The 21034-nt window shown below is 43.5% G+C and overlaps 1 protein-coding gene across 5 annotated transcripts in view; it reads right to left on the reverse strand.

Annotated features, from left to right (window-relative positions):
• pcdh7b (protocadherin 7b) overlaps nucleotides 1-21034 on the reverse strand; it is a 162615-nt gene that overhangs the window by 139113 nt on the left and 2468 nt on the right. For all 5 annotated transcript variants that reach the window (XM_072687608.1, XM_072687607.1, XM_072687610.1 and 2 more), the window contains exon 1: nucleotides 19165-21034. This exon is cut by the window's right edge and continues 2468 nt beyond it. In XM_072687608.1, the coding sequence (XP_072543709.1) occupies nucleotides 19165-21034 (1870 nt within the window). The remainder of the gene's footprint in view (nucleotides 1-19164) is intronic.

A 21034-nucleotide genomic window follows, 5' to 3' on the forward strand; every position in this document is an offset into this window, starting at 1 on the left:
AAAGCCCACATCCTTTCTATCCATGCCATTCCGTATACACATTTCCTGACTTCAGGGTATACGAGTCACGCTTATTCATGCTTCTTAATTCCAGGAAATGGCAGTATAACATCATATTCTGCTCCATGGCCGTGGTAATATTTGTAAACACACACAACTGTTTACACATCCCAATGGTAGCCTGTGCGCTAAAGGCTGTAGAGCACATTCGAAGCTAAGTATAGGCTTTGGAAGCCTCTGAAACTGCAGTATGCTAATTTTACAGCACCAGTGACATGCTGTTAGTTTAAAAAAAACACACACAATAAAATCACTTGTGATGTTTATTCCAAGGAGCCACGTATTGTTGTAATTCACACAGTTTGGCTGCAGACAACACCGCATTCGATATACAGACTAATCAAAACAAGCACTTGAAGGTGGCAGCGTTATAGGCCTAATCATAGTTGGGGCCAAGATCGTGATTTATTTCAGAACATTGTGGGCCAGGCTTCTGGACGCAGATCCAAGTCCAGTGATTATAAAAGAATGTCCAACCCTGAAAGTGTGGCTCAGAGTAGGCTTCAACTGTGTATGGCAATCCATCCCATTAGTCTCTACAAATAAAAACGACTTTTTTAAGCCTTTAAAGGGTTCTTCTTTTACAAAAATGCTTCGTTGCACTTTGTTTTAAGCAGTCCTTTGTAAATGTTAAATAACAGAGTAGCAGCAGAATCCTAATCTTAACCTCAATCTAAAACCTAATCATAACCTTCATCCTGGCCCTAATCCTAACCTTAACCTCAATCTAAAATCTAATCATAACCTTCATCCTGGCCCTAATCCTAACTTTAACCTCAACTCAAAACTAAACCCTAACCATCATCCTGGCCCTAATCCTAACCCTAACCTCAATCTAAAACCCAATCATAACCCTCATCCTGGCCCTTATCCTAACTTTAACCTCAACTCAAAACCCAACCCTCATCCTGGCTCTAATCCTAATTCCAAACTCAACCCAAAACCTAATCATAACCCTCACCCTGGTCCCTCTATCTCAACCTAATCCAGTTAAGCCCCAGTTCCAGACTGGTGTCAGCAGCAGGTCTATAACAGCTGGTTGAGGATGTTGAGATGATCTGAACTTTGACTCTCTGAATAAAGTGAAGAACAGCTGAATTCAGTGGAAGTCTTCAGTAAAAGTCTCTTGATCAACTACTGAATGTTCAGATGTTGCTACATCCTGAGAGTCTGATGAGCGTTTGGTTCATCTACAGGTCGAATGCTCCTTTATGGATTCAAAAGTGCTTCTTCTATGGAATCACACAAATCATCCTGTGTAGCACCTTTATTTTTTAAGAGTGTCGGTTTGTACAGACTGCAGTTCTGGGTGAAGAGTGCAGAGTGGGCTGCTTTTCTTTCCCTCCAGTTTTGTTCATGTCTACATACCTAGTACATAATCCAAACACAGACTGGTGTTCAGCAAGCTGTAGGAAATGTGAATAAATCTGCAAGCTGTTTTCATTCTGATCCAAATCTCTGAAGGATGTCCAGGAAAAATTAGGAATGTTTAGGTTTCCAAGCGTTCTCTCTCGCTCGCTCCCGCTCCCTCCCTGTCTCTCTCTCTCGCTCTGATATTCACAATCAAAAGGGGGGGAGAAAAAAAGAAAAAGAGATGGACAATATTAGCTGGCATGGTTGCCGGTCCATGCAGGGAGCTACAATGCTGGCCAGGTCTACAAAAGAACTGGTTGAGTTACAGGGCAGCGTTGTAAAGTCCCCGCGCCTCTCCCTCACGGCTAATTGAATCCACTGAATCGAGTGATCTCCAAAGCAGAGGACACAAATCACCAGCATGTCTTGACAGGCACTCCTAAGGAGGGCCCAAAAAAGGACAGCAGGCCGAACGAGGCGCCGGACGGCACAGCATTTCAAGTGCAGCGTGCAAACGGCGCTGAAAACGTAAACAAAAAGGAATGCTGATGAAAATACCTGGAAACAAGACGTTCTAACATGGTAAGCGAACGTCATGGCAACACTGCGATAGTGTCGCTTTTTGACGGCCAAGGAAACAGCTCTCGCGCAACGTCTTTATCACCTAGCAACTGTTCAGCAGCGTGTGAGGAAAATAGACAAACTTTTGATTATCCGTGTAGCAGATGGGCCGCATTAAATAGGTTTCTGAGAGTGAGCGCACGCGTGATAACCAACTATTTTTTTACAGATTACTGGGGACAAAGATTGCGCGGCTACTGTGCCTTGGCATACAACTTCGGCGCTCGTCAGGCAGCCCACTCGCACCAGCTGAACCCTCACAAACATGTTTACCACTGGCTTTATCATCGCAGGAAAGAAAAACCAATCGTTAAGAAAAAAAAAGAAATGCTACAAAAAGAGAAGAAAAGTCAAGGCTCTTTTAGAAGAAGAATAGAGGTGGGAAAAGCCATTCCCATAGTAACAAGGCTATTGTTAATGCCCACCCAGGATTCCCATGTTAAACCCACAGAAATGAGGGTGACTACACACAAGCTTCTCCATTCACCGTGAACCGAGCTGGTGCAGATAGCTCCTTTTTTCTTTTTCAAAATAAATTACAAGGTCGCTGATGGTAATGTCATGTCCTCAATTCACTCACCGCAAGGGGAAAGACAGAGAGAGGCCAAGAGAAAAAAATGTGCCCTTTTCAAAAGGATTAGGGGCGTAAAGACAAGACAGCATGTCTTAGCCTACATGTTCGAGGCACGTTGTTTAGTGGAAGCTTGCAGTTAAGTGTAAACAGGCCGTTATAGTGCGCGAACCACGGGTCGGTTTGGGTTTGTAATGGAGGCTTGTGGAACACACACGAAGCAGGTAACGGTTCGCCTGAACCTCCGCATTAACATTAGCTTGATTCACTTGAGTCTCTTCAGTACTGCTGGGAACAACACTTCAGAATCCTCCACACTGGCACAGTGGCACTTAAGGCTTAATGGCCAACAGGTGGGTTTGTGAATAATGATTTCTTTCCTTTAATTATTTTTTCTCCTTCATTTCTTTCTATCTTTCTTTTGTAATTAATACATTCATTTAATACCCACTTAATACAGGCAGATATACAAGTCTAGGAAAGAAGAAAATGAATATTCTGATGTCATAGCTCATAAAAATTACTACTATTCACTAATTGGTAATGACTGTCCCTCAATGGGCCTTCAACCACCTAAATGGATTCTACCAAATTTGTATTATTATTATTTAATTGATTTATTATTTTTTTTTACATTTCTGCATAGTAACAAAGTCATTCAGAGTGGTTGGGTGTGAAACACTCTGGAGAAACCTGCCAAATCAGAATTGTTCAAAGCAGTGGTTTTAGGAGCCAGACATCTGAAGCATTTAATTCCTCTAAAAGCTACATCACAGAAAAGTTATTACTTGGATTGCTTACAAATATGCTGCCTGATGCCTGAGACCTTGATTCATAGATAGTTTGGAGATAAGGTTTTCCTGGAAATCTATTAAAAACAGAAAAGTACCTGCAGGTTGTTCAAGGAAAAACAGTCCCTTACTTTGTCAGATTTACCACTTTAAACCTCAGAAGAGCTTAGGCTAGAAGAGTGTAGGTTAACTGGTGGATTTGGGTAGTAAATGAAATGGCAATATTTGTGCTGTAGTACGTTTCTCTCCAATGCACCATTTTATTAATTACTTTGTTTACAAAGCATCAGTTCAATTATGCAGAAGGCTGTGGGACCACAGTGGCCTTTAAATCTGCTTTTCTTCATTAATAGCCTTATTGTGTATTGCTGTTGCCGCGTTTCATTTGATGTGCATGAAACATGATCTACCAAAAGCTGCAAGATATTATTTCATTGTACACTCACCCCCTACTCTGCTATTCTGATGAATCAAATTAATAATAGCCTGTTAGTGATCTGAATCCTGTGGTAATAAACTGCAGTGCATCCAACAATGTAGGCAGTATTGTGCATATTTTAAACAGAGATAGAACGCTCCAAATTCTTTTTATACATTATATCACCACAATAAAACAGAGAGCAGGCCTGTAATTATTAAAGACAAAAAAATGGATACTACAAAACCTTCAGCAGCTATGTGGAGGAGGCCGTTTCATGGGCCTTGTAAGTAGGCGTTCCTTTGCCCTCCAGGTGTTCCCAGGCTAGCCACAGCCTGCTGTGTAATTTACAATGAGCTCTTGTGTCCGAGTGTTGCTTTGACCCCCGCCTCTGGAGGGAATGGACTGGAGCGCAGTTACAGAGAAAGAAACCTTGATTATTTTCCCAACCCTCTTACTTACTGCCCCCAAACTTAAGGTGAGTCAGTCGAACTTCGGATCTATTATTATTTCAGCAGGGCTTTTTACAACTGGCCTAGTGCAGGGGGCTCGGAGTGTGGAAGGCACCGACACACACAACCTGGTCATTATTGAACCTAGTTTGGGGGAAAGAACACAGGCCTATCTCTCTTTCTCTCTCCCTCTCTCTCTTTCTGTCTATCTCTCTCTCTCTACTGCGGCAGGTTTTAACTCAGTGTGAATTCTCAGTTGGCCTGCTGCAGCGAGACTCAGGTAGACTCTATAAATCTGTTGGCTGGTGGAAATTAAATGGCCATAGGCCCATCTGCAGAGAAATTGTTTTCTGCCCTTAAAAGACTTTATTAGAGGGAAATTCTCCCTACTTTCCTTCTCTCTGCTGAACACACATAATATGCATGCACACACACACACACACCATCTACACACCTACAATGCTGCATATTCTGTATTGGCCATTGTGCTTCATATTGCTGACGGGTACAAAATCCTGCATGGATATACATAGTGAATAGGCTGGATCTATTCCCCTATTACACAGTCTCTCTCTCTCTCTCTCTCTCTCTCTCTCACTCTCTCTCTCACACACACACAGACAATGCACTGAAAAAGGAAATGCAATGAATTTACTTAATCCAAATGTGTACATTATTTCCATATCAATAATATACTAGTATTACTGTTTATGGAAATAACTGTGTTTAATAAGAATGCCATGATGGAGAGGAGCATTCTGGGCGTTCTGCTGAGCATACTAGGCAAAACAGTCCAACTAGTCCCATGGAAAACATTCATTTTCAAACTCACCACTACTTTATCATTATTTCACCACTATATACATTATGTGAAAAACTCAGAAGACACATGTATGTTTGTAGGATGCTTTGGGTAATGAATAAAATGGCTATATTTGTGTTGTAGACATTGCAAACCCTGATTCCTATCCCCACCACTATTAATAAATTAGAGTTGGCAAGTTTACACCACATCAGTTGTCTGCAGAGGGGCTTCCATTGGAATCATCTTACGCAGGCAGGAATGTAGCATTAGGAATCTTGCCCAAGGGCTCTTATTGGTGTAACATGAAGCATTGGTGTCTGCCTCAGGGAAGACACAGGGAAGACAGTGTTGTTATCCACTACACCTGTATTTATAATGAAGCATTACACATCAAACCTCTCTCAATAATTTAATGGTTTGAAATGGTTTGCTGGTTTGCTTGTGAATCATGATTCAATCTCAACAACTGAATTCAGCACTGTTTTCATGGATGGTATCATTCATGGTATCATGTTCTTCATTTGCTGTCTTCCTTAAATAAAAACATTGCCAATGATCTAAACTAGATTTGTCCCATCAGTAAAGTGGGAAAGAAGACCTATGGTCCAATGAAAGGACTTTTTTAAGTCACTTATCAATTCAAGGAATTGCAATTTTCTAGGGTAATTTTGTTCATTGGTTTGAGCAGTAAGCACTGAAAGCACTGAAAGCTTCAATTTGTAAAGGCATGCAATACAAATAAAATCCTTAGTGTAAGACTGAGCTGGGGGACACAGGTTTCATTGTGTTTCAAAAAACTGTGAACATTATCATCCTGGAAATCAATTCCAAACTTAACCTCAGTCAGTAATTGTATAACACCGGATAAAGGGTGTATTGTTACACCCACAGTCTTAATGTAACCTATTTAAATCCACTGCATTACTTGCTTTTCCTCAGTACAGACGTTAATCAGCACCTCAACAAACTCTCTCTCTCTTCCTGTTTCCGGTCTATTTCCCCAACAATTTAAAGTCAGAATGAGTTCAAAGTGTCATCACACTCCTCCCTGCCAAATCACTGTGTAATTCTCCCAGAGCTCCACCCCTAACCCCACAGTGCTGAGTGCAGAGGGGGACTCCAGACTAGGGTGTCTGAAATTAGCATTTGCAAGGAGGCCCAGGGGACTCCATAATTCAGCTTATTTTATAACAGCCTCTCATAAACTGCAGCTCGTGACCTTCATTTTTCACAGGCCGCCCCACGTTCCACCATCTGACAAGATTTATCGGCCAGCGCTAATAGCCTGGGCTCTCTCAGGTGGCCTCTTATTGATACGGGGCTTCCCAGATAGCGTGTGAGCTATATGCTAATGAATATTTCCTACTGCCTCCAACAGGTCTGATTTCTTGGTCATTGGATCAGGATCTACGCTGTAGTAAACTCTTAAAAAAATACTATAAAGTGCTACAAATGGTTCTTTGGGTGATGCCATAGTGGAACCACTTTGGGTTCCATGAGGAACCATGCATGTAGAAGAGATCTGCCGGGGGGGAAGGCCTTTCTAGACTTTCGGCAAGAGGGGCACACTACAATATAAAGGTGCTACAAAAGGTTCTTCGAGGAATGCCATAGAACTGTTTTAGTATGTACATTATATGGGCAAAATATTGGGACACCGGTCAAGGGAAAGGCTTTTTATTAGATTTTAGGAGCAATGCTGTGAGGATTTGATTGTATTCAGCAACAAGAGTGTTAGTGAGGTCAGGATGTTGGATGATCACCACCCCACCTCATTCATACTTCCCAAGCCATCCTTTCATCCATCCAAGTTCTGAATGGAGTACCATCGTTCCAGAGAACACAGTTCCAGTGCATATAGCTTTATGCCCATACTTGCATTAGGCATGGTGCATAGGCATAGATTAATCTTTATCTGCTCCAGAAAGTCCTATTCTATTGGCAAAACGTCTTCACGGGGACTAGACAGGCTGTGTGTGTGTGTGTGTGTTTGTGTATTTGTACATCTGTATTAGCAATGGATGCACCTTAAAGCAGCAGAATGTATTCATTAGAAGGGGTGTCCACAAACCTTTGAACATATAGGGCCAGTTTCCCAGACAGGCATTAAGCCTAGTCTTGGACTACAGAGCATTCTGATTGGCAAGTCTCCATTGGAAGTCAAATTTAGTCTTAATCCATTTCTATGTCTTAGTCCCCTTCTGGGAAACTAGCCCATAGTGTATGTACAAGAGTATGTAGACTCTTTACGTCAAGGGATGGTGCTTAAGCCCCCTAAAGGTTCTCCACACTCACAAATATATTTTACAAACACAGTTTGGAGGGAACCAAACAAAAAAAGTGATGTACAAGGTTTTGATATGACAGTGAAGATATGCTGTTGTATGAGCCAATCTTTTTCTTTAAAAACTTTAATATTGTTGTTTTCTGAAGGCCTTAATTTGTGCAGATTTAACATTAGGTTTATACACTTTCCGGCAGACACACTCCCACATACACCCACACACACCTGAGAGACTGAAACCTTTTCAGGCATGTAGCTATGTGTCAGTGTTCTTGTGATGGAACGGCTGAACCATAGAGGCCCCAGTTGCTGCACACACACACACGCACACACATTCACATACAGCCCTGTGGCCTTGCGCTTGCTCCTAAGCCGCAGCACACACCGCTACCCCACAGCTTGATGGATGGCTGCTGAAGCTGCTCTCTCCTGACTCACACACACATAATCTCATTTGGGGGCAGACTGGACACACACACACTCAGACGTACACACACATATACACACACACTAATCCCTTTTAGAGCCTGACAAGAAGAAAACATGCCAAAAAAGAAAGGCCTAATAGTGAAGTCCTGCCTGTTCTTTTCACCTGTTTTCTCTCGCTTTAGATCCAGCAGACTTTGGCTGTTTTTAGTCCATACCAATGAGAGCTCACACATAAAAGGCATTCTGCCTCAGACCAATGTGCCAGACATTTGCATTATTTATACTGGCCTTAGTGTTTAATCCCCACTTATGCAGTCAAGAGATTGCACCTCGCTTAATATTTCAAACCCCCCCACATCCGCCTGTTCTACATGCAGAACAGGGCAAGGGTTAAGAAGACAAATAAATGGCTCCAGACCAAGGAGGGACGTGGAGGAGGAGAATGCTAAGTGTGTGTGGGTGTGTGTGTTAGTGTTAGAGTTAATGTTAGATTTAGACTTAAATTCCTTCAGGTGTTTAGATAATTGCATGTAGGTGTATATATATATACATTGAAGAACCATACATTAATATGTATATGTACTGTATTACATATGTACATACCTATATGTAATATGTATAGGAACCTACATGTAATTACCTAAAAGAATATACATAATGATCAGCTATAACATTAGTACCAGGTGACAGGTGAAGTGAAAAACACTGATTATGTGGCACCTGTAAAAGAGTGAGATACATACATATCTGGCAGCAAGTGTAAGAATCTGAGCCACTATGACAAACTGTGATGGCTGGATGACGAAAACATCAGGTAGGTCTTGTGGGGTTTTTCTGGTATGCAGTGGTCAGTACCTACCAAAAGGTGAGTGCCCAAGGCCCCTTGATACGATCCATGGAGACCCCAACTCACAAGGGGGACGTACTCTAATATTAGGAACATGGTATAAAAAGTATGACTATATATGTATGTTTATATATATATATATATATATATATATATATATATATATATATATATGGGGGATATATATGTGACTATACATTCTGACGGGGTATAAAAGCAAACCTGTAGGATTGTGTGTGGGTATGTGTAAGCATGTGTGTGTGAGTGCGAGCACGTGCATGCATGTTAATCTGATTCTTTGGTGTGGAAGCATTTTTGAAAGATTGGCTGTACAGCACTGCTGCAACGCCCACTCTGTCAGACTACTGTTCCCACACAAGTACACACATACTCGCACACACACACACACACAAGCAGTAACAAATATTCACCTGCACACTGTGCGAAGTGACTTGTCAGTCATATTTTCTCTATTATTTCACTCCATAAACACTGCTCCATCCCGCTAACGAGCGTTTTGATTGGACGTCTGTGCCGGCGGGTGACAGAGAGAGTAACTCACTCAGAGAGATGTCACTCTTTTATTGCTCACAAGCCTCTTTCTTATGAAGGACAAGCACGACTTCATCAGTGACTGGGTTAAATGGACTGGAGGGACTCTCACTGTGTCTCTATTTTTCTCTCTCTCTCCTTTTCTCTATCTACTCTCTCACTCACTCTATCTCTCTCACTCATTCTTGTTTTCTGTTGTTCTCTTGTTCATTCTCTCTTTTCTGTCTGGTCTCTATCATTCTCTCTCTCTCTCTCTAATGTAGTCTCAGTCTATCCTCACTCTTTCACTCTCTTTTCCCCACTGTTGTGTACTCCCTCACTCACTCTATTTCTGTCTTAGTCTCTCTGTATCCTCCCGCCATCTCTCTCTTTTAGTCTCTCTATCTGCCTCTCTCACCATTCTCTCTCTGTCTCACTCTCCATCCACCTCGCTCGCTCGCTCTGATGCTGAATCGTGTTCTTTTAGACCCAGTGTCACACTAACACATAGGTACAGTAACCCCTTGCCCCACGTACATGCCCCCTACACTTATTTGATTTAGTTTAGTTGTGCATAATTCCGAACAAAAGCTGCGTTGTACTATTTGATCTACTCAGCAATGATCAGGCTAATCCACTGCATTACCTTTCAGTGCAGAAAAACACCCCCTCCTCCACATATACAGCCAAAAAAAAACTCACAGCTAAAAGGTTGCTGTAGGCCATGACCCAATCAGCAAACACTATGAAAATACGCTTGGGTTTTCCCAGAGACAAAAAAAAAGAAAAGGCATTTTCTCTTTCTGCAGTTCAAAAGCCAAAGAAAAGCATCTGATCCCTGCTGGTATCCTCTATGACTGCCAACTATTCCCCCGTGCGGCCCTACAACAGTACCAAGCCATGTTTGACTTAAACACACACGGATTTAAAAAGAGAGATGAGAAGCTGAGGGAGAACAATGATGTAAAAACAACACAGCAGCGTGAAAGCTAGACACACACTCAAACACTCATAGAGCTGTCGCAGAGATAGTTCGGCACGCCACAGATCCATGTAAGTGACAGTCAGAATGCCACGTGCCTCCTGAGAGCAGTCCCTTCATCCCTCCACTGAAAGACCCTGGGCCTGACTCAGGCTGGAGGAAGAGTGAAGGCGTTTACCTGCTAGGAACTAAGGGCCTTATTCTCTCCCTGTGGCTCACGCTGCTCCTTACCAAATGAAATCTCGCATTCTGCCGCCATCAGAACTGAAAAGTGAGGACGACTCGACAAAGCTGAAGAAACACACACTCACCTCCACACACTGCCACTTACAATCAGCATGCCACCGACCAATCAAGAAGCGCTGGCACACGCTCGTCCCTGTCTTTCACCGTCTCTCTCTCTCTCGCTCTCTCTCTCTCTCTCTCTCTCGGGCTATTTTCCACGTTCTCCTCGAGCCATCACTAATGCACACACATTTGGAGAGAGGTGGACTCAGAGAATGTAAGAGAATGTGAAAGAGAGAGAGAGAGAGAGAGAGAGAGAGAGAGAGAGAGAGAGAGAGAGAGGGTGAGAGAAAGAGAGAGAGGAAGTAGGAGAAAGAAAGAGAGAGGAAATGAGAAATGAGAGAGAAAGAGAGAGAGGGGGGGAGTGAGAGAAAGAGAGAGAGGAAGTGAGAGAAAGAGATAGAGGAAGTAGGAGAAAGAAAGAGAGAGGAAGTGTGAGAGAGAGAGAGAGAGAGAGAGAGAGAGAGAGAGAGAGAGAGAGAGAGAGAGAAAGAGAGAAAGTGAGAGAAAGAGAGACAGGAAGTGAGAGAAAGAGAGAGAGAGGAAGTGAGAGAAAGAGAGAAAGTGAGAGAAAGAGAGACAGGAAGTGAGAGAAAGAGAGAGAGAGGAAGTGAGAGAAAGGAAGTGATAGAAAGAGAGAGAGAAGAAGTGAGAGAAAAAGAGAGAAAGTGAGAGAGAGAGAAAGGAAGTGGTAGAAAGAGAGACAGGAAGTGAAAGAAAGAGAGAGGAAGTGAGAGAAAGAGAGAGAGAAGAAGTGAGAGAAATAAAAAGAAAGAATGTGAGAGAAAGAGAAGCAAGCGAAATAAATAAAGAAAGAAAGAGAGAGGAAGCGAAAGAAATAGTGCAAGCAAGAGAGAGATTGGAAGTGAGAAAGAGAGAGGGACAAGAGAGAGAGGAAGTGAGAGAAGAACATAGGGATGAAGAAAGAAAGGAAGAAAGAGAAAGAGGAAGCAAGAGAAAAGGGGAGAAAGAAAGAAAGAGAGGGGGAGAGCAGGATAAAGAGGGTAAGAGATGAGAAGGGATAGAGAAAGCATGAGAGACTATAAGGTAGAGATGGATATAGAACAATGAAAAAAAGAAAGAGTTAGAGATAGAAAATAGACAAAGAGAGAGAGAGAGAAAGAGGAGAATGAGAGAGGTCTCAAGGCCCACTCAAGCCTCACAGCCGTCAGCCCGCTGAAAGGATAGTTTACTTAAAAGCACAAGAAAGCAAATCAAAGAGATGCTGCTATAATACTCCTAAAAGGTCAAGAGAAATGGCTACAAAGCTGAGGGAAGTGTTCCCTGTCTTCACTTATGGCCTTCTACACTTACTCAAATGCTCCTGAATGTCAGAGCAGATTTACGCCGCTGTTTTACATAGCTGTGCTAACTGTAGCCCAAGACTAGCAACTCCATTAGAAGGGCGCCTTGACTGCCATTTTCACCATGACTCTACAGTGTGAGATATATAACCTTTGTTTCTCTTCTCTACATTCTTTAAGTGGGTCCATCCTCACTCCAGTAGGTCACAGGACGTGAGACCACAGACAATGTAGATGTTCGAATTTGGGACATAATTAAATTAAATTCTGATCTAGTTCTGATCTAAAGGATCAGGCCCATCTGCTTGAAATTTGATCTAAGTCGTGCAGCCTATGTGAGAATTTATTTCCAGAACTGTCAGAATATGTGGGATTTCTTCAAACCTGTTGGAAAAGCATCCCAGGTGGCTCCACAGGTGGTTGCTTAAGAGCAAGCCAAGAGATGCATTAATGCAAAGAGAACCTAGCTTGAAGGATCTCATAAAAATCGTTTTGACTAAGGGCCAAAGCACCTCAACTCCCAGCGTTACTCTCCAACACCAAAACATGCGACCTTTGGGTCCTCCATCCAAGCTGCTCTAGAACGTTCCCCCACATTAACAGTGATACAGAGAGCCCTTCACTGGTTCACAGTGTCGTAGAATGCTCTCCTTCAATTCAACTGGTTTAGCTGGCTTGTTTGGTCCTATACTACACCTGTATGAAGCCAAATGTCAATGGCACAGTCTGGGGGTTTGTTGGAGAAGGTGGTTGAGTGTTTCATAGGTTTGAAGCCTTTATTAACTCTAAAATGTTTTTACAAAATAGTAAGTAAATGAAGAAGCCTGCTCATGGGTACATGGGTATAAAGTATTGACTGTATATCTGCATAATGTTTTATTTTATATTTAATTTAACTCTTTATTCAATTATTTTATATAATTATCTAACATTTCAATTCAGTTCAGCTCAGCTTATCAATTCAATTCAATTCTTTTCAGGTCAGGTCAGGTCAGGTCAGCTCAATTCAGTTATGTTAAGTTCAGTTGATTTCAGTTACCTCAGCTCAGCACACCTCACCCCAGTTCAATTCAATTCAGTTTATTTGATGATGTGATTCATTTAAATCTTTTTAAATTCACTTCAATTCAGTTTACCTCAGCTCAGTCCGGTTCAATTCAATTCATTTTTATTTGATTCAATTTGACTTGGTTCAATTCAATTCAATGCAATTCAATGCAAATCAGGTCAGGTCAGGTCAGGTCAGGTCAGGTTAATTCAATTCAATTAAATTCAATTCAGGCCAGCTCAGCTCAGCTCAATTCATTTAATAGTATTAATACAAATAACAAGCTCACAAACGCCATACATTCCTGACACTGGACTTAAGGATCACACGCTGTCTGTCCATCTCTGGTGTCATTTAGAAGTGATGATTCCCTAAGCAGCCTTTTATCCCTCTCCATGACAGATATGATCAAATTGGCAACTGGACACAGATGATACCTGACAAATTCTCCTTAATAACACACTAATTTGCTACTAGGCAGGACGGGAAATTATTAAAATTGGGGTGAAAATTGGGTTCAAATGAAAAAATAAGATAATAACACACTAATAAGAGTCTGCAGGTGATCCCATTCTGGCATCTCCTGCTGTATGTCTTCCCCCCACTCAGATCTGTAATATTCTCTGTGAAAACAGTTGCTTGAGATACAACAGCAGGCCAAACATAAACAACATTTTAACACTGCGTTTCCGTATATTTGCATAGGTCTTTTGAACAAGAAAGACATCTGAAGGTATCTTTAGAGTTGAAACCGCAGTTAACTGCTGTAGTAGCACTACCAGTGGTAGGCACAGCAACACCTTAACCCTGGTAGTGTCTACATGTTCTCTGTGGGAAACATTTGTCCTGTATTCAACACAAATGAGTAAACTTGATTTGCATACAGGTCTCGCAATGGTAAGACAACATGAGTGCAAAAGGACACTGGCTGTCACAACACAGCTCACACACACACACATACGCACATACTTTATGAGGGCGACCCTGATTTGTAAGTGTGAGTTTTATGTGTTTGCTCAAGTGCAAAGTAGCACCAAGCACATGTCCCATGCAAAGCAGAAGTAGATTCTCCAAAACCAAAGTGCCGCAAGTAAACAGGTTAATATGAGGGACAACGAGCTTTTATGGTTTTGCTGTCTGAAACAGTTTGACCTCTTCTGCTCCTATAAAAATGACTTCAGTTGCATAATAATTACAGAGAACGGGTGTTTAATATTCATGCCTTTGAGGTATGTGAGGGAAGCATATGGGATTGGCAAAATATGCTTCTAGGTTATGACAGCATTTCTAACAGCACTGAAGTGGGCAGCTGTAATATCCCATAATGAATATCTCAGACCTAAACAGGCCCTACCATGCCCTCGTGGAATTCTTCAGGTAAGAGCCAGTGGCTAAGGGCATTTTCACAACTGAAGGGTCATGTTTTTGTTACACTGTCTACGATTAATCCAGTTAGCTTTGATTTCACATTGCAACTTTGAGAACTTTGCATGATATACCTACATCCTGCCGTCATCAGCTACGTGGGCTGCATCTCCCTATACGTTGGTGGGTTTAACATCAGCATGTTGTTACTTTAGGGTAATTTGGTTGCCACTATATTAGGGCTGGGCGATATGATAAAAATATTATATGACTAATGTCATTAAGCGCTGACAAAGCGCTGATAAATGATGGAATCAGGATTATAATAAAATATCGTTGCACTGCCCATCCCTACACTATACTGCTAATATTGTGGTATTACTACCATCAGCACCAGCTACAATCGTAGTAGCCGAGACTAGTTCCAATTCACCTAATGGCCGATGAATTGTGAAATTAATAATAACTTCACCCACAGACTGTGGGTGAAGTCCCCATGTACTACTACGGCTCATTTTTACATATTTTTCTTTTTTTTTTCTCCCTGTTTTAAGGGTGATGATAGCCTGCCTTAACGTCCTGTTATTTCTCAAAAAGTTTAAACCATCTAAATGAATCAAACCATGATTCAGTTTGCTCAGAAGCGAGATCACCTCTTTTGGTCTGAACAAATGACGGACCTTTCACACCTGTTTGTTTTGGTTTGGGCCAAACTGAAAAGTCAGACTGGTCTGGACCAAACAAGGTTGGTGTGAAAGCACCTTAAAAGATCAACTCTATCCTTACATACAACAGAGTGGGGCGTCGGTCTGACACACTAGGTTAGATTTAGCCTTATTAAAAGGATTAGATATTGGCCAAAACAGAATGTTGCTTTCTACTGTGGTACATTAGCTTCTACTGTATTTTTAAGCTTGTGTCGTTGGCGGACAAAAACGTGTATCTCCTAAGGGAAACTTTACAGGACAAGAAGAAACTTTTGTAACTTTCAATGGAAGTCAATGTAATACATTTATATTCCCAGTCATTTTGGAGCATTTCTACTGGTTCTGCATTCAATTTTGACATTTTAAAGAACATCAGCAACAGAGATAAAAGGGTATGCATGATGTTAAGGTTAGGCCACAGTGAAGCTGTGCTATCTGAAAAGTATATTGTCCTAGCGTGCTAGTTTCATATTTAGCACTTGAACATGTCCAGCATAGTCATCACAGACTAGTCAAAGCAACAAGAGACAGAAATAAGAGTCTACTTCATGCATGATGTTACTTTTTGCTGTTAGGAAATGTGAGCACCTCAACAGCGCACTGGTGGTATTCAGCACCAGCCAACTGCTATCAGAATGCATATCGGGACCAAGAAAAGTTGGATGTGTGCCTCCCCAATTCAAACACAAATATCTGCATTCTAGAGACATCGAAAAGGAAATGAGTGTTTGAATAAAATTCATGAGTTTCAGAATCCACTTTAAGACAGCAGAGGGTCGGACAAAAAAAAAAGGAAAGAGCTTTTTTTCCATTTCTGACAGAGCTAAAATGTCACATATATCGTCTTCCAGCCTCCCGCATGCACAGTGACAGCTGGCCGGCGGAACTCAAGTAGCCACCTGCATTGGGTTAAGTTAATGACCGCTTAAATATCTCGTGTGCAAGGGACATGGAAGAGCTACGCTCCACCAGTTGCCTGGTTACCTGTCTGGGACACTATGTGTGTGTCTGTGAGTGTGTGGCATGAGGAGGTGGGGTTACCTGAAACCAGACTACACATTCATGAGCCCACAAGACCTTTTGCACATACACACATTCACACACTTCCACACACTACACACTGAACAGTAGAGACCTTTCTCTGGCCAGTTAACAGGGCCCTCTTTCTTGTCGCGGTCTTCTACTTTTTTTTTTCTTCTTCTTCTCATTCACTAGATAGAGAGGGAGTGAGAGAGAGAGAGCGAGAGAGTGTGTGTGTGTGTGAGAGAGAGCGAGAGAGAGAGAGAGAATCTCAGATGTCAGACCACAGCGACTGAAATCAAATATGATCAGAAAGACCTCAGCCTCACTCAGCCGCTTAACATGCAATTTCAGGGATCATTCGCTATAGGGCTGTTCTGCAGGAGGAACAGGGTTCATTATTTAATGCTGCTTTTTGAAGCCGGCTGGCGCTTTGTAAACTGTCACTCGAATTCCAATTGAACTTAGTGCTTAGGCTCAGCTGTTTGACTGCTGAACCTATTTGCTGCATCTTTGATGAATTCAACTCACAACCATTTACAACCATGTCATACCGATGGAGAAACGACCCGACCTCTTGCTCAAACCAAAATACTGTCTTTTTTTTTTTTTTTAACCTGATTGGCCAGATCTTGCACCCTATAGCACTGTGGTGTCATGAGCAGCTTGTTAATGGTATGTTTGGGTGGAGGGGGGGAGGTGTGGGAGGTGTCTCCATAAATAAGCACTCTAAAGGCTTTTCATTAGGCCCTAAAGAACGTACACAGCTCAAACCAGCCACTCCTAAAACAAGATGCCGGCAGGAGGTCCTTTCAGACGATAATCCAATGAAAAGAGAGAGATAGAGAGTTGCCTAATGTTATAATTGGTGCAACAGAGTATATGAATATTTGCAGCTAGTAAATCCCATGATATGAGGAAGGAGAGAGCGATTGAGAGACAGAGAGAGAGAGAGAGAGCAAGAGCGAGGAGAGAGAGATTAGTTCCCCTTTAAACATCAACGCAAATGTCAACACAAGAGAAGTCCAATTTCACAGACAAAAGCAAGCAGAGAACTTACAGGGCTCCCAGCAGTCGATCGCTAAAATTAAATTCTAATGACTTCTCCTTACAATGCGTTTGATATAGACTATTATGCTTTGCAGCAAACTTAATGGGTTTTGCAGGGGCACACTGGCTAGTCCTGATAATGTTCAATAAAACATCAAGGGAGCCCCTGTTAAATTGTCAGCGGGGATAACTCACGAAGCAGCGCCGGACTCGATAGCACCTTGTGCTTAAGAAGCAGTAATTGCATCTCGGGTAATGGGGAGTGGGGCTTTCCTTTCACTGTGCACCTTTCTGGAGGAGCAGGGCTGTGCCGCGGACGCCTCGCCGCGAGTGGAAGCGCTGCCGAAAACCACTGCAGAGCTCGAATGAAGGAGCAAATAAATAATTATATCCAGACTAAGCAGTGTATGCGGACATGGCAGCAAATAGAGTGCATGCTTAATTATGGATGAGACATCCGTATGAAACATAAGCAATGGCACTCTTCTCATAACTGAGCACTGACGCCTTTACACGGCACACTGAAGGCTGAGAGAGAGAGAAAGAGAGAGAGAGAGAGAAAGAGAGAGAGAGAGAAATGAAAAACCAAGTTGTTGATGGATGTCAAAACCACAAAGGATGAGAGCAAAAAGCAGCAAATAGGGATCTGGGCAAGGACAGAGCCGAAATGTGAGAGGAATACCAAGACGAGAGCAAAAAAGAGAAAAGGGAAAAAGAGCGAGGAGGTGAGAGGAATAGAGGCACATATTTTCAAATCCGAAAAAATGGGACTTAGTGAGAGACAGAGAGGGGGGGAGAGAGAGAGAGAGAGCAAAGATTATGTGAAACCCTGAAAAAGAGACTGTGCACAAGATAGAAAATGCTGTGAAAAAGAGAAGAGTCGCGTGGGTTAGAGCGAGAGAGAGACGCAGAGCAGAGAGGAGAGGAAAAGCCTAGTTAAAAGGAGAGAGGAGGAAATCTGTTGTGCTAGGAGAGGAGAGAAGCTCATGCGAATGCGAGAGTTGCCTCTTACATCGTGTCCATGTTAGAGAGCAATCAATAATGCATCAGACTGCCATAGGAAACTCGCGAAACAACAGGCCAAGTGTTCTTTTTTCCCCCGTTAAACGCAAAATAAAGGGCTGACTTCATCGTGTATTAACCTCGGCCTGCTTCCTCTCCGCTCCAAAGGAGAGAGAACAATAACGATATGAATTGATTAATTCGCACGCACACGCGGCCCGGAATATGAATGCCCTGTCAAGCTCGCAGGAGCGAAAAAGTCTTTTCCATTTTAAATGGCGGTGTAAACAAAGAGGGGAGAGAGAGAGAGAGAGAGAGAGAGAGAGAGAGAGACAGAGAGAGAAATGGAGAAGGAGCAGAATTGAAATGGAATGAAGTAGATAGGGATAAAAGAGAAGAGAGAGAGAGAGAGAGAGAGAGAGAGAGACAGAGGAAGAGAAGAGAGAGAGAGAGAGAGAGACTTAGGGCTTTCACAGCTAGGTCAGTGAATTGGTCCAGACACACAAGTGCACAGGAATGTTAAATGTGACCTCTCGCCCAGCTGTTCCGAGTCAGCCTGGGGATGCAATATAAAACATGACACCGCCACTAACATTCCACCGTTTTCAATCTCGACCACCACCCCCCCACCCCCCACACACCCAACTCCCACTCACACTCCCCCTTTCACTGCTTTCTATCATCTCTCTTTCAGCCAAAACTGCCCAGCCAGGAAAGGTAGCCGTGTTTTGAAAAGGAAAAGGTCTCAGGGGGTGGGGAGGGTCTTAACCTGGCATTAGGAAAGCCGCTCGCTAGCCGCAGGCCCACCGCTGCGATGGAATAGCTGCAAAGCAGAGCCGTATGTGATCCCATCCGCTCGACTGACACATACACAGACAGAGGTCACAGACGCTGACACCTCGTCTGCACTGTAAACACAGCCTCAAAGGAGCCCCACGCATCCGTAGCGAGGGTTCAGCGCAGCAGGCCCACGGAATATGATATCCCTGACTAAAGTATGCCCTCGCACCGCTTTCGTTGCTGTTGCATTTAATGGCACCGTGCACCAAAGCGGGTCGATACAGAGAAACAGACAGATCAGCTAAAAATACATGGATCCAGCGTGGTGCTGTTGCACACTGGACCCTAGCTAGTGAACATTCTAGTTGTTCTAACTGTGGAAACAGAGAGAGAGATACTACAGGAATAAAGGGGATGTAATTACTGGAGTGGGATTTACTAATTAAGGTAGGGTCTTACCTGTTTGTTGTACTTGTTGATGGTTTGGCTGCTGTACTCAGAGCAGTGGTCAGATCCAATGGATATGTTATCTCCAGTGCCCACGAAGGTGTTGGCCGGGGGCAGATCCTGAACAGCCTGGTGCTTTTTACCCGCTGTGGGCGACTGTGGATGGAGCTGGACCGTAGGCAGGGGCGAGCTGGACTTGTAGTGACGAGCAAGATCCGGGCTTCCGGGCCCACCATTTACAGAGCGGTAGCGGCCCATTCCTGGACTGTCTGAAAGTTTCTCGTTGACGCCATCATAGCGCTGCCCGTTGGGCTTCGAAGCTTCAACTGTGACAATACTGCTGTACAGAGGTTGCTTGGACTTCTTCTTGTTCTTATCCTTCTTGGGTTTCTTGCCCTTGTCATGTTGCTGAGGGGTGAAGAAGTCCTCGTGGTCTTTCTTACCGGCCTCATAGCCGTTCTTGTTCTTGGGCCTACAGTAGCGGGCCATGACCACAACTAGGATTATGAGGATGACCGTCATGATGCCGGACACCACTCCAATGGCAATGCTTAGGCGCTGCTTGCCCAGGTCATAGTTGGGGTCTCCAGCTATATCTGCGTTAAGCGGTGTTCCAAGGCTCTTGGCAATCTGGGCATCCACTACCGTGGAATTGGAGAGTGTCTCATTGACATAGACATGAACCAGCGTGGTGGTGCTCTGAGAAGGAACCCCACTATCATTAACCTGCACTACTAGGCGGTGGAGGCCAAAATGTTTCTGCTCCAGCTTGCTAACTAATGAAATGACACCAGTGGCAGGATCAATCTCAAACAGCTTAAACGGATTGCCCCCTATTATGCTGTAGCTGAGGTCAGCATTGACACCCGTGTCCGTATCGGTAGCTATGACAGTGCGCACGACCGTTCGGACATTGCTGGATGGTGGTAACAGAGTGTAGGAGCTGTTAATTGGGAAAGTGACTGTTGGTGGGTTATCATTCTCATCCATCACAAAAAGCGAAACAGTCGCTGTGGCGGATCGAGGTGGGTCGCCGCCGTCCACGGCCTTGACACGGAATGAATAGGTGGTCTTCTGCTCGCGGTCGAATGCCACCGTAGAGAAGATGGTTCCTGTGTTGTTTTCAATGGAGAATATGTCCTCCTCCTCCTCAATGTACAGGCTCATCTCAGCGTTCTGCCCCTTGTCTGAGTCCATCACTGTGACCATGCCTACAGGGCTGTTAGGCTGCAGGTTCTCCTTCACATAGAATGTGAACACGTCCTGCATGAACTTTGGCTCGTTGTCATTCTTGTCTGCCACCAGCACCACGACTGTGGCTGAGCCCTGCAGGACAGGCACTCCTTTGTCTTTGGCGATAACCTTGAACTCATAGCGCTCTGTTTGTTCTCGGTCAAGTATGGTGTTGACACGAATGTCACCACTGTCTGCGTCTATGGAAAATATTCCGTTCACTGAGGAGTCCAGAGAGTAGGCAATTTCAGCGTTTTTGCCACTGTCTGCATCCAACGCCACTACAGTCGCCACTCGCTCACCTGGGGCATTGTTCTCAGGAAATGAGACCTCCACTGTACTTTTGGTAAAGATGGGCGGGTTGTCATTCATGTCTCCCACTTTTACGATCAGTGAGTTGTTGCTGGACAGACTGGGGCTTCCAGAGTCCACAGCAACGATGACAACATTGTACTCCTGGACGGCCTCGTAATCGAGCGGTGCTGACGTATGCAGGAAGTACTTCTTCTTGTTCATGTCACCTTCTATCTCACTTGCTGGCTTCAGCTGGAAAGGGACATCGCCAACCACTGTGCACGTCACGACACCGTTCGGTCCCTTGTCGCGATCTGACACTTGGACCAGTGCAATGGGCGTGTCCACCACCACA

The sequence above is a fragment of the Salminus brasiliensis genome, chromosome 9 (genome assembly GCF_030463535.1).
Source record: "Salminus brasiliensis chromosome 9, fSalBra1.hap2, whole genome shotgun sequence".
Classification (NCBI taxonomy): domain Eukaryota; kingdom Metazoa; phylum Chordata; class Actinopteri; order Characiformes; family Bryconidae; genus Salminus; species Salminus brasiliensis.